Consider the following 13111-nt stretch of genomic DNA (forward strand, 5'->3'; position numbering starts at 1 on the left):
CTTTCTGAAGGGTTGCTGGGGTTGGGGGTTGATGCTGGGGCTGAGGCTGGGGTTGGAATTCAAACTTGGGTGAGTATGCTAAGGCACCAGTTATACAGGGGTCTCGGACTGGCAGTGACATGGTGTCTTTTTGGGAGAGCTCAGATTGGTTGTTTTTGGGTTGTTGCCCATTGTTTTGTCCATTAATCGTCATTTGCCCCTGGAACTGCCCAGTCCTAGTCTCACCCCCTGATGTGGCGCTAGAGGTGAAATCCTTTCCAAGATTTTAACTGAAACATTGCTGTGTTTAGGAGTTTTAATCAGGGGATTGGGGAGTGTTGCTATAACATTGAGGGTTTCAAGCTGGCTGCAGGCCCTATGGTGGAACTCAACTGGGGCCTGGATTAAATTAGAGGTGTTAGTGGTTATCAATTCAAGGTTGGAGCCTATGGTGGGCGATGGGGGACCAATGATACTTTGAATACTGTTCTCCTGGGTGGTCCCTGGGTTGTTAAATCTCTGTGGGTCATGAGGGGAAGTGGAGGTAGGGGTTCTCATAATCTCCTTTCCTTTTACTTTGGAAGAAAGGGAGGGAGTGGGTGCCATGTTGTTCTTAGAATGAGATGGGGAGTTGTTTGGGGCAATATTGCTGACATCTATCTGTGTCTGCGAAGGTGCAACAGGGGAAGAGGGTGTTGAGGTACGGATCCCTATCTCAGTAGAAGATTGTGTCTGAGGAAGAGGAGGATACTGATTATTTAGCTTCTGGTTTAAAGAGCACTGTGTTGGGGTAGGGCGTGGCCCCAATGGTGATGATCGTTTGAGAAGCCTGAGGCTTAACTAGAGGAGAGAACTTTGGTGAAGGAGGGAAGTCCTCCAACGAGGATGAGAAAGGAACTGGTGCTGAAGTGGTGGGCAGAGAAATCAACTGTCGTGGGGCCTGGATTTGAGCTGAGGTTGTGTGCCAGGGGTTCTGTTCCAGTGGACCGGGAGCCAATGTGGTTATTGGCTAAGGGGAAGGGTTAGCTCTGTAGTGGGGTAAGAAAGGGTAGCCCTAGGGAGTTGTCTGTCGTGAGTTTCTAAGGAATGGTTCAAAATTGTTTTCACTGTAGTGATGGTAGTGTGTGTCAGTTTTTCTGTGTATCTCTTATGCGACCAGCCCACAGCTATGTGCAATGCAAGAGTGTTGAATGTATTGGGTGGTTGTGTGAGTGATTCAATAACTGTCTGGTAGTGTATTTGTAATATGTTCATATTATTGTTCATCCATTGCTGTGTGTTCTGTAGTACTTGGGTTGCAGTGTAATCTGTGGGTGAGGATGGCTTGATACAATTGGTGAGTCTGCTCACCTGTCTCATCATGCCACTAGGGACCTTCGGCCTGAGATGGCTTTATCAATGATTTCTTTGATGGATGGCCTGTATCAATTTGAAGTACAGTTTTGATGTTTGCCTCATCAGGGGGTTGGTTTAGGTGTGGCTGTCTGCAGAGAGGGGGGTGTGGGACTCTGTTGTTAAGGGGTTGTTGGGCTCTACTACTGCGTTGCTGCGTTACTATACTCATAAGGGACTGCATGGTTTCCTATACCTGTTAGGGTGGGTGTCGTTCCCTAGTAGGGGCAGGACAGCGTGCAGCCACCGGACGGGCGTGTTTTAATTGCAAGATGTGAATTACTGGGCAGCACGAGACAATGTGCTGCTCAGTGTGTGTTCTTACCGCCTTGTTGTTGAGGCTGGGGTTCGAAATAGAGGTAGAGTCTGGGTGTTGAAGATGGAGGCCGTCGATGTTGTAGCCAAACCCTAAACGTCTTTTTGTAACTCCTTGAGTAGATGTTGTCCAGTTCGCCTTGTTGTTGAGGCTGGATGCTGAGTCTGGGTCTTTTTATAACTCCTGGGGTCGATGTTGTTCAATTCTGTGGACTCAGATGTGCAGATTAAAAAGTTCTGGGTTGCAGTTCGGTTACAGATTCTCCAGCTGGAAGTGTTTTTCTCCCAGTTCCCTCTAGAACCCTCCACATCTTCCATTAAAACGTAACTTATTATTATATAGTTAAAAAAACAACTCAAATACTAATATAAAACCCGAACTTGCTGAAAACTGTCCACAATGTTCATTTAATCTCAAATAGACAGCAAGGCAAAAATTGGACATCCAGAGTGGATTAAACATGATTTAGAGCTTGTTTATGGAAAAGTGCTTATTTATGCATTCTTAGTGTTTTCATAACATCTCGAATAACCATAACAAAAACAAGTTTTATCCAGAGTTCATCAAACATGATTTAGAGCTTGTTCATGGAAAAGTGTTTATTTCTGTGTTTCAATGTTCCACCTTGCTGAAAATGGTCTACATTGTTCATATCATCACGAATAAACAGTACTGCAAATAAAATGACATCCAGAGGTGCAATCAAACATGATTTAGACCTTGTTTATGGAAAACTGTTTATTTCTGTTTCAATGTTGCAACTTGCTGAAAATTGTCCACATTGTTCATATCATCTCGAATAAACAGTACTGCAAAAAAATTACATCCAGACTTGCTCAGTTGTGCACCGGGGCCTCCCACACATCTTTCTATTTCGGTTAGCGCCAATTTGCACTGTTCTGTGAAGGGTGTCGTAACACGGTGTTGTACAAGATCTTCAGTTTCTTTGCAATTTCTCTCATGGAATAGCCTTAATTTCTCAGAACAAGAATATACTGACGAGTTTCAGAAGAAAGGTTTATGGCCCTTTTGAGCCTGTAATCGAACCCACAAATGCTGATGCTCCAGATACACAACTTGTCTAATGAAGGCCAGTTTTATTGCTTATTACAACAGTTTTCAGCTGTGCTAACATAATTACAAAAGGGTTTTCTAATGATCAATTAGCCTTTTAAAATTATAAACTTGGGATTAGCTAACACAACATGCCATTGGAACACAGGAGTGATGGTTGCTGATGTGATGGTTGGCCTCTGTATGTGTCTATGTAGATATTCCATAAAAAATCTGCAGTTTCCCAGCTACAATAGTCATTTACAACATTAACAATGTCTACACTGTATTTCTGATCAATTTGATGTTATTTTAATGGACAAAAAATTAGCTTTTCTTTCAAAAACAAGGACATTTCTAAGTGACCCAAACTTTTGAACGGTAGTGTATTTCCATATTGAAGCAATGGCAGAACAAGACTTAGAACAATATGGACTGCAAACATGTTCAATGTATTTAGCAAAGATGGAATATGCCTACATGTTGTTATTTTGTTTCTGTAGGCTATTTAACAAACTAGGCTATAGCGGACTAACATTCAAATTGGCTTTGATAACAACTTAAAACATGAAAGACCGTAAATACACAACTAGAAGCACCCACATATTTAGCCATGGACCTCGTTCTGATTGGCCAGTGAGGGGACAAGCCTCCCAATTTATCCCAGCCCTTTCACACAACTGCCAGCTACTGCGCCCATAATTTCTGCAGTGAAAATAGCAACAAAAAAAACACCTCTGGACCTATAGCGCTACCAACAGTCTTAGCCTTAGTGACTTACCATGGCATTAAGTTTGATAAAATAGAGCCCTCAGTATCTTACAGAAATACGGTATGGTATGGTATTTGGTATGGTTGACAGATAAAACAAGCCCCAACCTAGGCTGCCATGTCTTTTATGAATTGATTGTGTGACAGAACATGAGCTAGTATAAAATGCTCTTCATTCTCAATTCCATTTTACATGACTGACTGTGGAGTGACTAAAAGAGTATTGTATCAATCCTCCATGCCATTCAAACTAAGCTGTGTTGGTATGCTTGAGATAATGTAATACTTAACTTTCTGTTTGTGTTACATGCTCAGATCTCAGGTTAGGATTCTGGCTTGTAATTATACTAAGCCAGCCACAGTCACATCAGAATTCATATCCCCCATATTTTCCTTCAACTATTCAAGCCCTATAATCACAACCACAGGCCTCTGAGCAGGGGTGTTAACGTGGTACTTTATTTCTCTCAAAAACCCAGACCCCCGCCGATGCCACTCATAGAACGTGCTTAATTTTATTAATTAGTTTGTTCAAGCACAGTTACTCTCTTGCGCCTGAGAGGCTAGGCTGTCGAGCGCCACATGCCACATTTGTTTCGGGAAACTCATCCAGGATAAATGACAGTATATATTGGTACTGTACAGTCTCTCACATGCTTGGAATGTACAGTGCCTTGCAAAAGTATTCGGCCCCCTTGAACTTTGCGACCTTTTGCCACATTTCAGGCTTCAAACGTAAAGATATAAAACTGTATTTTTTTGTGAAGAATCAACAACAAGTGGGACACAATCATGAAGTGGAATGACATTTATTGGATATTTCAAACTTTTTTAACAAATCAAAAACTGAAAAATTGGGCGTGCAAAATTATTCAGCCCCCTTAAGTTAATACTTTGTAGCGCCACCTTTTGCTGCGATTACAGCTGTAAGTCGCTTGGGGTATGTCTCTATCAGTTTTGCACATCGAGAGACTGAAATTTTTCCCCATTCCTCCTTGCAAAACAGCTCGAGCTCAGTGAGGTTGGATGGAGAGCATTTGTGAACAGCAGTTTTCAGTTCTTTCCACAGATTCTCGATTGGATTCAGGTCTGGACTTTGACTTGGCTATTCTAACACCTGGATATGTTTATTTTTGAACCATTCCATTGTAGATTTTGCTTTACGTTTTGGATCATTGTCTTGTTGGAAGACAAATCTCCGTCCCAGTCTCAGGTCTTTTGCAGACTCCATCAGGTTTGCTTTCAGAATGGTCCTGTATTTGGCTCCATCCATCTTCCCATCAATTTTAACCATCTTCCCTGTCCCTGCTGAAGAAAAGCAGGCCCAAACCATGATGCTGCCACCACCATGTTTGACAGTGGGGATGGTGTGTTCAGGGTGATGAGCTGTGTTGCTTTTACGCCAAACATAACGTTTTGCATTGTTGCCAAAAAGTTCCATTTTGGTTTCATCTGACCAGAGCACCTTCTTCCACATGTTTGGTGTGTCTCCCAGGTGGCTTGTGGCAAACTTTAAACGACACTTTTTATGGATATCTTTAAGAAATGGCTTTCTTCTTGCCACTCTTCCATAAAGGCCAGATTTGTGCAATATACGACTGATTGTTGTCCTATGGACAGAGTCTCCCACCTCAGCTTTAGATCTCTGCAGTTCATCCAGAGTGATCATGGGCCTCTTGGCTGCATCTCTGATCAGTCTTCTCCTTGTATGAGCTGAAAGTTTAGAGGGACGGCCAGGTCTTGGTAGATTTGCAGTGGTCTGATACTCCTTCCATTTCAATATTATCGCTTGCACAGTGCTCCTTGGGATGTTTAAAGCTTGGGAAATCTTTTTGTATCCAAATCCGGCTTTAAACTTCTTCACAACAGTATCTCGGACCTGCCTGGTGTGTTCCTTGTTCTTCATGATGCTCTCTGCGCTTTTAACGGACCTCTGAGACTATCACAGTGCAGGTGCATTTATACGGAGACTTGATTACACACAGGTGGATTGTATTTATCATCATTAGTCATTTAGGTCAACATTGGATCATTCAGAGATCCTCACTGAACTTCTGGAGAGAGTTTGCTGCACTGAAAGTAAAGGGGCTGAATAATTTTGCACGCCCAATTTTTCAGTTTTTGATTTGTTAAAAAAGTTTGAAATATCCAATAAATGTCGTTCCACTTCATGATTGTGTCCCACTTGTTGTTGATTCTTCACAAAAAAATACAGTTTTATATCTTTATGTTTGAACCCTGAAATGTGGCAAAAGGTCGCAAAGTTCAAGGGGGCCGAATACTTTCGCAAGGCACTGTATGTGATGTATGCTTTATCCCACATTAGCAACAAGCACTATTGTACCTTTCCCTGTACTGACCGAGGGTCCCAGATTACAGACCCATTTGATCTGGCAGTCCTATGTAATAAACACACATTGGAGGAAATCAGCTCCTGTTTAAGTGTGGCCCTGTCTTCCCATTGTCCTTCCACCAAGCTATTTCATTTAATTGGTTTCACACAGTGATCATATAAAACAGTCTGGAACTACAGACTAGACAAGAGCCTATCAACAACACTCTTACATTACTTACAGTTGGTTCCCTTGCACAAGGCGATTACATCTAGATTCCTACTGTGACAGGAGCCTTGGTTTTGGTATTTAAACAAGAACGTTCTTGTAATATTGGGAATCATCCATGGCCTTAGGCACTGAGCTCCTCTCTGCCATATTTGTTTGTCTAAGCTAAGTAGAGTCATACTGCATGCACACCCTCACACAACAGTTGTCTATATTCTGTAGTCTTTGGCCAAAAGTTTAGTGTGCATGGTGTATTTCTGGGCCACTGCCTGGAGGTCTCTAGAAGCAGAATTCCAGCTTGCAAGCGATCTGGGCCTTCCTCCCTCCTACCGCCACTCCCCAGTTTACCTCTCTGCACTGATCTTATAGCGCAGCACAAAGTACGCGAGGAGACGGAGGGTCACAAAGAACATGCCAAGCACTATGAAGTCAAGGTACAGTTTGGCATCTTCCACATCAAGCTCTTTCAAGATGGCCTCCGACTTCTGGAAGTGGCATGTTTCATCCTTGTCACAGTGGAGGTCCTTCCGGTCCAGCCCGTAGATGGAGAGGATGACACCTTCAAAGCCATACCTACAAAATAATAGGAACTGTTTTATGGTGCTGTTAAAGAGGATGAGAGCAGTAGGAGAGAGTGGGGTAAGTTGAGGTATTTTTTACATTCGGCATCCCAACGTCAATGGACATTTTCTATTATTTATAAGAATATCTACATATATTTCAGGATGTTGTGCATCTCTCATAATTCATGTAAACATAACAGTTTTGAAAACATAGTTTGTCCAGGTATGGGGTAACATAGGGTCTGGGTAATTTGAGCCGCCTTGTGGTAAGTGGGTAATGGTTTCATGTGATTGTGGGTGCTGGTAGGTCAAAGTTGAATGTGGTATATTGTATATCTTAAATGTATGCCTACATTCAGATATACATCTCTCTGTTCCATTCTATACCCCTCCATTTCTTGACCAGTTGTCTGAGACAGGGATGTTGTTTCGATGTGCCAATTCGTAGGCAAGTTCTCTGAATTTGAGGCTACTAAAGGCCATTGGAACTCGTCCGTGAGATTCTTGATACGTTTAGCAAGCTCAAGACTCCATGTCATCAGATAAGACCTTCTGTGCCTCTCCTCCTCTATTATAGCCTCTCTTTCGCACCTTGTGATAAAATAATTTAAATGTTGAAAGATAATGATTAAATAATTCCACTCTGAAACCTTATAATTGTATGAAATTGATTAAAATCATAAAATTATAATCTGATGTGTGTAGTTTTAGTCAGAATTAGATTAAACAATGTATCTGTATAGTGGAAAAACACAGACTGTCTGAGCAAAGTGTAGCTTAGGATTTGAACTTGTATGTGTGTGCCTAAGAAAATACCGAAGAACAATTCAACTGTTTGAACCGAACTGGCAGGAACTCTGAGAAAACGTATGAGGACAGGGAGTACTCCTCAAGGTTTCCCTAATCTCGGGGGAACGGAACTGTCGGCTGGGTAGTGATACAACTATGTAGAAGGATAAAACTCATCTACTGTTTGTGTGTATGTATGTGCACAGCTATAAAATGGATGTCTTAGATTTATTTCACCTTTATTTAACCAGGTAGGCTAGTTGAGAACAAGTTCTCATTTGCAACTGCGACCTGACCAAGATAAAGCATAGCAATTCGACACATACTACAACACAGAGTTACACATGGAATAAACAAAACATAGTCAAAAATAAAGGTAGAACAAAAGAAAACAAAAAGTCTATATACAGTGAGTGCAAATGAGGTAAGATAAGGGAGTTAAGGCAATAAATAGGCCATGGTGGCGAAGTAATTACAATATAGCAATTAAAACACTGGAATTGCAGATGTGCAGAAGATGAATGTGCAAGTAGAGATACTGGGGTGCAAAGGAGCAAGATAAATAAATAAATACTGTATGGGGATGAGATAGGTAGATAGATGGGCTGTTTACAGATGGGCTATGTACAGGTGCAGTGATCTGTGAGCTGCTCTGACAGCTGGTGCTTAAAGCTAGTGAGGGAGATATGAGTCTCCAGCTTCAGAGATTTTTGCAGTTCGTTGGCAGCAGAGAACTGGAAGGAAAGACGACCAAAGGAGGAATTGGCTTTGGGGGTGACCAGTGAGATATACCTGCTGGAGGGTGTGCTACAAGTGGGTGCTGCTATGGTGACCAGTGAGCTGAGATAAGTCGGGGCTTTACCTAGCAGAGACTTGTAAGATAACCTGTAGCCAGTGGGTTTGGCGACGAGTATGAAGCGAGGGCCAACCAACGAGAGAGTACAGGTCGCAATGGTGGGTAGTGTATTGGTGACAAAACGGATGGAGGTTAGTTAACACAGTGTCCAACGAGGAGCCAGAAGTATACAGAATGGTGTCGTCTGCGTAGAGGTGTACCAGATAATCACCACCAGCAAGAGCAACATCATTGATGTATACAGAGAGGAGAGTCGGCCTGAGGATTGAACCCTGTGGCACCCCCATAGAGACTGCCAGAGGTCTGGACAACAGGCCCTCCGATTTGCCACACTGAACTCTATCAGAGAAGTAGTTGGTAAAACAGGCGAGGCAATCATTTGAGAAACCAAGGCTGTCGAGCCTGCCAATAAGAATGTGGTGATTGACAGAGTCGAAAGCCTTTGCCAGGTCGATGAATACGGCTGCACAGTAATGTCTCTTATCGATGGCGGTTATGATATCGTTTAGGACCTTGAGCGTGGCTGAGGTGCACCCATGACCAGCTCTGAAACCAGATTGCATAGTGGAGAAGGTACGGTGGGATTTGAAATGGTCGGTAATCTGTTTGTTAATTTGGCTTTCGAAGACCTTAGAAAGACAGGGTAGGATAAGATATAGGTCTGTAGCAGTTTGGGTCTAGAGTGTCACCCCCTTTGAAGAGGGGGATGACCGCGGCAGCTTTCCAATCTTTGGGAATCTCAGATGATACAAAAGAGAGGTTGAACAGGCTAGTAATAGGGGTTGCAACAATTTCGGCAGATAATTTTAGGAAGAGAGGGTCCAGATTGTCTAGCCCGGCTGATTTCCAGATTTTGCAGCTCTTTCAGAACATCAGCTATCTGGGTTTGGGTAAAGGAGAAATGGTGGGGACTTTGGCGGGTTGATGTGGAGGGTGCTGGGCAGTTGACCGGGGTAGGGGTAGCCAGGTGGAAAGCATGGCCAGCCGTAGAGAAAAGCTTATTGAAATTCTCAATTATAGTGGATTTATCGGCGGTGACAGTGTTTCCTAGCCTCAGAGCAGTGGGCAGCTGGGAGGAGGTGCTCTTATTCTCCATGGACTTCATAGTGTCCCAGATCTTTTTTGAGTTAGTACTACAGGATGCAAATTTCTGTTTGAAAAAGCTAGCCTTAACTTCTCTAACTGCCTGTGTATATTTGTTCCTAACTTTCCTGAAAAGTTGCATATCAAGGGGGCTATTCGATGCTAATGCAGAATGCCACAGGATGTTTTTGTGCTGGTCAAGGGCAGACAGGTCTGGAGTGAACCAATGACTATATCTATTCCTAGTTCTACATTTTTTTAATGGGGCATGCTTATTTAAGATGGTGAGGAAGGCACTTCTAAAGAATAGCCAGGCATCATCTACTGACGGGATGAGGTCAATGTCATTCCAGGATACCCCAGCCATGTCAATTAGAAAGGCCTGCTTGCGAAGTGTTTTAGGGAGCGTTTGACAGTGATGAGGGGTGGTCGTTTGGTCGCAGACCCATTATGGATGCAGGCAATGAAGCAGTGATCGCTGAGACCTTGATTGAAAACTGCAGAGGTGTATTTGGAGGGCGAGTTAGTTAGGATGACATGTCCGTGTTTACGGATTTGGAGTTGTACCTGGTAGGTTCATTGATAATTTGTGTGAGAGTGAGGGCATCAAGCTTGGATTGTAGGATGGCCGGGGTGTTAAGCATGTCCCAGTTTAGGTCACCTAGTAGCACGAGTTCAGAAGATAGATGGGGGGCAATCAATTCAGATATGGTATCGAGGGCACAGCTGGGTGCATAGGAAGGTCATTAACAAGCGGCAACAGTGAGAGACTTGTTTCTGGAAAGGTGAATTTTTAGAAGTAGAAGCTCGAATTGTTTGGGTACAGACTTGGATAGTAATACAGAACTCTGCAGGCTATCTTTGCGGTAGATTGCAACACCGCCCCCTTTGGCAGTTCTATGTTGGCGGATAATGTTATAGTTAGCGATGGAGATTAAGGTTTTTGGTGGTTTTCCTATGCCAGGATTCAGACACAACTAAGACATCCGGGTTGGCAGAGTGTGCTAAAGCAGTGAGTAAAACAAACTTAAGGAGTAGGCTTCTAATGTTAACATGCATGAAACCAAGGCTTTTACGCTTACAGAAGCTAGGTACTGCAGGACCTGGATTCTTCAGAACGTTCTCGTGAATAAACACTTTGATTTTTGTAAGCTGGGACTCTGCTTCATTCAACCAGAATCTTACAAACTCTAGGTTGCAGACTGAGTAGATTAATTGAAGTTTATGAACAGATAACAAAATTCACATAAAACCTTGGCTGCTCTCTCAAGAACCTCAATTGGGACTAGATTCCTGGTTGTTTTACATTTGTATACACAGGGCATGATGCTCTTTAACAATAAAATGCACTCCGTTGAATTCATATGCATGACACATTGCAAAAATACCATGCATTAAACAGATTTGTTGTATGTAATCATTTGTATGGTGTATGGTGGCCATTGGCTCAATTTACCCCATGGCCATTGGCTCAACTTACCCCAAAGCAAAAATGTTGACTATAATTAGAGCACACAGTTATAAGGATGCACTTTCATGCTATAGGTTTAGGACTTCAAATTGTAGCTTAAATAGACCCCAACTGAGGTATAAAACAATCGTAAAACAATACATTAATTTGACTATGTGAATATTTGGGGGGCCTAACTTGCTTACCAATTTTTCCATATGGTTTCTTCCTTCACAGACTCCATGATATCTTCCTAAATATTGGGTCACATTATTCATTTTGTGTATGGTTTCCTAGAAACAAGGAGTGGCTCAATTAACCCTTTGGCTCAACATAACCCACTTTCCCTTACTGTTCAAGTGCCAAAAAAATCAGGGCCCTTAAGTCTGAAAAGTATCTGAAAAACTAGTTACCTGACATATGAAATGTATGACATCCACTGAAGATACCACGGAATTGTGTCAAAACTGACAAAGAAGCCAGAGAAAAGCAGCACGGGTATGGCAGTCACCGGACCTACAAACGTGGCAACCTGAGACATGGACAAGCGGCAAAATCAGAGGCAGCACGTGACTCACTGTAACCATCTTACATGTACATATTGCGGTTAATCGTCTGCTTAGAATAGAATTGGGTACCACCCTGAGAAACATATAATTATATGCATATACTATAGGTTGGTACTGTGTAAATACGAAATATAGTAAAACATATATAAAGATATGTTTAATTAATTTAAAAAAGTTGTAATTACAGATTCAAATTAGAAATGTAGATGGGGGACAGGTGAGAGGGATACAGCAGAGAGTGTGAGTGGTGGAACAGGGGATAAAAACGCTGTCTCCTCCAGGGGCATACAGTATGTGGTACAGGGGCGGCACTATGCTTAGACCAGCCCCAGGACAAAATATATATTTTTATCTGACCCCCTTTTTTCTCCCCAATTTCGATCTTTTTTTCATCGCTGCAACTCCCCAACGGACTTTGGAGGTAAAGGTTGAGTCATTCGTCCTCCGATACATGACCCGTCAAACCGCGCTTCTTAATTAACACCCGCCCGCTTAAGGTATAGCAGTTATTATCTCGTGTTAGTATTGAGAGAATGGAGGACATGCCTGTAGCGAGGTGGAAGCCGCTCCTATCAGCAGGCCCAGAGACTGGGCCACAAGAGAGGTGAGGACTCCCAGGGCCAAGAAAAGGATGAAACGTACAGCGTCAGGCGGCTGGGACGTCATCCAGTAGACGATGCTGCAGTAGGCGACTGGGAACACTATCTGTGAAGCAAAATAAGAAAAATACTTGATTGTGTATTTGTGGACACAGAAATGGTCTTTTCAGCTTTTTTTTCTCGACCCCCAACACATATGCACGCACAGTTGCATACACTCCCAACCACACATTGACAGATTGGAAGGACAGCGTCAGTGCAGCACCCCCAGGGTCGTGTAGGTGGTTATGTACCTTGGTGAAGGGCACAACACCAGGAGAAGCTGTTGCTATCTAGGATTGTGATACGCACACCTCACATTCATCATGTTCAGCCAACAGTACCTCACCATGGAACACACACTGTGTATCATTGAAGCATTAAACTAAAACACAAAGCCAAGCTTTTTGTGCTTTGAAATAATAATTTTGAATTGTTGAAAAAAAGCCCAATTAGATTCAATACAATAAATGAAAACATGCAGTAAACCCCTGGTGAAGCGTAAATTATAAAGAAAGGTATTTTACCTTTATTTAACTAGGCAAGCCAGTTAAGAACAAATTCTTATTTACAATGACAGCCTACCGGGGAACAGTGGGTTAACTGCCTTGTTCAGGCGCAGAACGACAGAATTTTACCTTGTCAGCTCGGGGATTCGATCCAGCAACTTTTCGATTACTGGCCCAACGCTCTAACCACGAGGCTACCTGCCGCCCCAAAAGCCTCCTTATGTAATGTTATTGTGGGATTTGTCTGAAATTCTGAAACAGAATTACTTTTTGACCTCGATGCTTTGAGCTCCCATATCAGGTTTCTTTAGTTACAATACCTTTTCTCTTTTCAGTGAATGATAGAATCGTAATGTTTTTTTTGTGTTTTTTTTCTCTATTTTTGCATTTTGATGAAATACCAACTTACAGATTTTTTGGGACACAACACACTACTAAAAATGATCCTCCAGAGTTATTTGTGACATTGTTATTACCTGGAAGGGGAGGTCTGCCATAGTCTTGGCCAGATAGTAAGCCTTCAGACTGTACCAGTAGTTCAAGTGCTCTCTTAGGAACACTCCCATCTCCAAAGGGACTGCA

At 42.6% G+C, this 13111-nt stretch overlaps 1 protein-coding gene across 3 annotated transcripts in view; it reads right to left on the minus strand.

The window, feature by feature from the left end:
* Positions 1 to 5753: 5753 nt before the first annotated feature.
* Positions 5754 to 13111, minus strand: part of LOC112266692 (ATP-binding cassette sub-family G member 1) — a 53210-nt gene continuing 45852 nt past the window's right edge. For 2 of the 3 annotated variants that reach the window (XM_024444388.2, XM_024444387.2), the window contains exons 12-15: positions 13006 to 13106; positions 11929 to 12087; positions 11227 to 11345; positions 5754 to 6645 (exon numbers count right to left, since the gene is read on the minus strand). In XM_024444388.2, coding sequence (XP_024300156.1) covers positions 6417 to 6645; positions 11227 to 11345; positions 11929 to 12087; positions 13006 to 13106 — 608 coding nt within the window. In that variant the 3' untranslated portion in view covers positions 5754 to 6416. Of the gene's footprint in view, positions 6646 to 11019; positions 11107 to 11226; positions 11346 to 11928; positions 12088 to 13005; positions 13107 to 13111 lie in introns of all 3 variants that reach the window. The other variant, XR_002955979.2, reaches the window with a different exon arrangement.

This window comes from Oncorhynchus tshawytscha, linkage group LG14, assembly GCF_018296145.1.
Source record: "Oncorhynchus tshawytscha isolate Ot180627B linkage group LG14, Otsh_v2.0, whole genome shotgun sequence".
NCBI classification, from domain to species: Eukaryota; Metazoa; Chordata; class Actinopteri; order Salmoniformes; family Salmonidae; genus Oncorhynchus; species Oncorhynchus tshawytscha.